General features: G+C 34.3%; 1 protein-coding gene across 4 annotated transcripts in view; it reads left to right on the plus strand.

Moving 5' to 3' along the window:
* WWP1 (WW domain containing E3 ubiquitin protein ligase 1) overlaps positions 1 to 2771 on the plus strand; it is a 59030-nt gene extending 56259 nt beyond the window's left edge. For all 4 annotated transcript variants that reach the window (XM_041412498.1, XM_041412497.1, XM_041412496.1 and 1 more), the window contains one exon: positions 596 to 2771. In XM_041412498.1, coding sequence (XP_041268432.1) covers positions 596 to 695 — 100 coding nt within the window. In that variant the 3' untranslated portion in view covers positions 696 to 2771. The remainder of the gene's footprint in view (positions 1 to 595) is intronic.
* Positions 2772 to 4402: the final 1631 nt, after the last annotated feature.

Genomic DNA, 4402 nt, shown 5'->3' on the forward strand with positions numbered 1-4402 from the left:
CATTTTCTCCACTGAATTTTTGAGTGATGTTTGCAAGAGTTTAACATATCTTGTCTAGGATAATTTTGAGGAAGACATGGAATGAAATGTTTTGGCAGAAGTCGTTTAGGGCAAAGTTTAGAGGGAAAAAACACCCACCTAGATCCAAGCATGTTTAGGAAGGAGAAAAGTTCAGCTTTTTCATGCTGCTGTTGAAATTTGGAGATGCATCAAACTAGGATTATATTAAACTTCATGCTGAAAATTTCCTTTTCTATGTATTACTATTATAAGCAATTATTATTGTAAGTATCATGTTTTTATATTATATTTTTTTGAAGTATTATAGTTTTCTGTATCTTAGACAGTCTTTAGTCTTTCACCATTCTGGTTTTTTATCTGATAATAGTCTTTTGTTTCTTAAAATATTCCTCTGAACCTTTGACTTTTTCCTTGTAGAAATGCCAAGGCAGTGAGATTGTGCTGATTGTTATTTCTTTTTTTTCTAATAGTTAGATCAGAACATTTATAACTTCTACTATAACAATTGAATTCTGTAGAGTTCTACATGGGATTTAAGTAAACTTAACAAAATTCTGGTTTTTTTTCTGCTCAGTTTTAATCGTTTGGATTTGCCACCGTACAAAAGCTATGAACAACTAAAAGAGAAGTTGCTCTTTGCCATTGAAGAAACGGAAGGATTTGGACAAGAGTAGAAGTGACTTCTAGTTAAAAAGGATATCTTGAATAATAAAAGGCCCAGCCAACTAAAATTGCACACTTAACTGTATATAAGCTTTTTGTTTGTACAGTGATCTTTCTGGAACTCTAAAAGTTTAATTGTTCTCCGTTCTTCCACAAATATATGCAAAACAGTTCAGCCTTTTCTACTTTTATTTATTGCCCTTTCAAAAGACCAGAAAAACCCCTCCATAAATTTTGAAAGCAGACAAGAGACTTATTTAAAATATATATATATAAAAATATAAATATATATACTAATGGGCTCTAGTTTTATAGAGCTTTAAGTGTATGAAAAGTTGCAGCCATTCAAAAGGGCCTGGATTTGCTTTATCTTGGCTTTATCATTCAGAAAAATGTTTAAACTGCTCAGTGTTCTCTAAAGAAACATCTCCAAGTTTGTTTTACTGCATGGCTGTTCTAAAAGGTGTTAAAGGCTTAGGCCAAACGTATCCTAAATATGTAGAAAGATGCTGCTGGTATTTGAGACGACAGAATCTGTTCTTCTGTCAGTTTAGTTTTTTTAAACACATAAATAGCTGATATATCCCTCTCTACTGATGTAGCCAAGGTCATGAATAAAGCCTTTACTACTTGCACAAGAGTCATGTACAATGAGATGAATGTGATTTATTGTTGAAAGGAATTGGTGCCACTGTTCTGACTTACTGCAGGAGCTGAACAGAGTATTTTAATTCATTTGAGCAGCATTGAAATTTGTTTACATAGTACCTTGGGTTATTACCACGAGGATGTTAGGTAATCTTCAAAGAAAAAATAATAAAAGAGAAAATATTACCCATTCTCTTCTTGGTCTGGTGTCTTGCAGGCTTTTTTTTTTTTAATTTGGTTTTGTTTTGTTTGGTTTCCCTTTTCAATCTGTGATGTCCTTTTTATAACTTTGTAGAGTTATATTAATGTAAACTGAGCTATAAGGGTATACAAAAGGTAATGTGAATTTTGCTGCTTTCTGTGTTCTTGTTCAGTTTCAGATACTGGATCTAGTAAACTCAAATAAAATGAAAGTTACTTAGGCTTTGCACAGATAAAAATATTATTTAGTATTAAATACTCTCATTTCTCTAAAATTATTACTGAAATTTAGATGTATTTGAATAAAGTACATCTATAAACCTGTCATCCTTTTATGTAGATCAGGTTTGTCCTAAGTGCACAATAATATAAAAAACATTTCAAAATTAGTTTTATTGGCATTTTATTGGCATATATTTGCTGAACTGCAAAACACGTTTAAAAAAATACTAAAATTTAACACCTTATTCATGTGAATTATATTAAATGCTACTTCTAGCAAACTGTGCTTCCTTATTGTAGAGTAAAAATGTGTTTTAAATCACCATTTGTAATATGCTTTAAATATTACCTGTAAATTCCATTACATTTAAATTACACAGAATTTTGTACACACATGAAAATAATTTTAGAATACGATTCAACACACTTGTGTTAACATATCATATTGCACTGTTAAAAGTGTACATGCAGAAAAAACCAGCTATATCTGTTCATGTATCTTTCCAATGCAGCAGCTGAATTCTGCCAAAAGTTTATTTTTCTACATATTGGATTGTCTCAAGGCTTTGTAGTCAATATGCACAGCTTGCACCCTGGAGCTGTAGCTGTACAGAGCTCTGGTCACAGCAGTGGTGCAGTGGGCTCAAACAGACTGCTGTCTTACATGAACTTTTCTGTAAGAGCTTCAAAAATTTCCACCACTTTGAGGGTTTTTCATACACCACCAAATATCTTTTGCAAAACCATTTTTATATAGCACTAAATTCATTTGAAGTGCAAATCCACATAAATTATCACTTATGCTGGTTAGAATGGAGGAAGTTTAAGAAAACAAACCAAGAAGGTCAAAGGCCAGGCACCAGGAGTGTGTGTGTCACTTGCCTAAAAGACGAGGAGGGCTAAATGTCACAGTTAATGAATTTGCACTAATGAATGACTTGGTGACCCACTACCAACTGCTGAATTTTGTGAATCTGTGAGTAACTGAATGAAATAAAAAAGACAGCACACCACAAGAATGTAGTTGTTTTATTGTTTTGGTAACTTCAGCTGTCTCATACCTGCAGTGCTTTTTCCTGGGGGTAAGTATTAGTAAGCACGAAAAAACCAAATCCAGTAGCTTTTTGTCCATGTGTATGATCTGTGAATTGGTGTCAAGAGCCTGACTGAAAGAATGGCTCTGGAGGAAAAGAAAGCAAAATAATATACCTGTGTGCTTGTATGTACAGTACTTGAATTTTCTGGGAATTTCAGTAAGACTTGTAATTTTTCTTTTCCCACTTGAATTTCCCATACTTCACCTATACTTGGGGAAGTAAGGCAGCAATGGTTGGAGATCAGGCCAGGGAACCAGGCAGATAATACTGCTTTAAGCTGTTGTTTGGTTTTGTTGTTTCGTTTCTTCCTGCAACTCAGCTGCTTTTCACTACACACTTCACAGCTATTACTTTGGCTATTCTTCCTTTGTGTAGCAGCAGAAAAGGCACCTAAGTAAAGATGCCTCTGCCACAAAGCTACTACAAGCGACTGTGCAGATGTTTTTGTGGAATATGAATGCAGAAAATTCTCTCAAACACTCAGAGAGAATTTCTCTCACCCACCCTGAGACACTGTAACACAGAGGACTCCATTACGTTGCTTTGCTAATAGAAAAATTTAATTACTTTATGGTAGTTGAGAAAATCCTGTTTTAACTACAGTTTTGTGGCATCAGGCTTTAATTCAAGCCCCAGATTCTCTCTCAACTGTGAATTTTTACTGACTTAGCTCAGGCTTTGTTGCCAGTCTAAACAATTTATGCTGTTCTTCATCTTCCTCCTAGAATTGCAATACCCTTTTCTAGTAAAGCAAACTCTAGGTATTTTCTAGTCAATTTTTTTTCTAGGCAGTTCTACTGAGAATACCACATGTTGGTATTGCCTACTATTTCTTCATTCTTTGGTCCATTTTTTCTCTTGGGTAACTGGAATATAGTTTGGCTGGACACCTAACTAAGATTACTTTGTATTTCTGGTGAAAATTCCTGCCAACATAGTAGAAGTACCAAGAATAAATTTTTATGTTTACAAACAGAAGTTCATATCCTTCCACAAAGTAGTTCCTTTCTAATGTACTGGGAGCGTGTATTCCTCCTGTTGTTACAGTCTAGGGTAAAGCATGTGTGCCCAGCAAACGTTTACAGCCACTAAATCATCACAAAGCTTCTCACTGCCCATGCTGATATCACCCATAAAGGGATTTTCTTAGATGTTCCCTACTTGCTCTTTTTTCCTTCATTTTTTATTTTAAACCACAACACATTCTGCAACACTAGCATTTAAGAGAATTGGAATTAAGATGGTGCAGCCTTAATGATAAATCTGTAGGAGCATCTATTACTCTTGAAGGCCATTGAACTTCACAAGAAAACACTGTAGAAAAAACTGCAGGATTTTAATTGTCATTTAACCCTGTCCCTCCTGTTTTTAAACTTATGCTAGTCATGTTCCTTATTATTCCTCATAAATAACTTGTAGTTTAGAAGTGGAAAAAACTTAATTAAAAATCCAGACTATTACTCTCCCAGCCTTTTCTGTCTAACTATAGACCCTGCTTGTGAATGAAACCCCGTTCATTCCAATGTAAATGAACAGACAGGATCACATAA

This window comes from Onychostruthus taczanowskii, unplaced genomic scaffold, assembly GCF_017590055.1.
Source record: "Onychostruthus taczanowskii isolate IOZ18803 unplaced genomic scaffold, ASM1759005v1 scaffold4, whole genome shotgun sequence".
NCBI classification, from domain to species: domain Eukaryota; kingdom Metazoa; phylum Chordata; class Aves; order Passeriformes; family Passeridae; genus Onychostruthus; species Onychostruthus taczanowskii.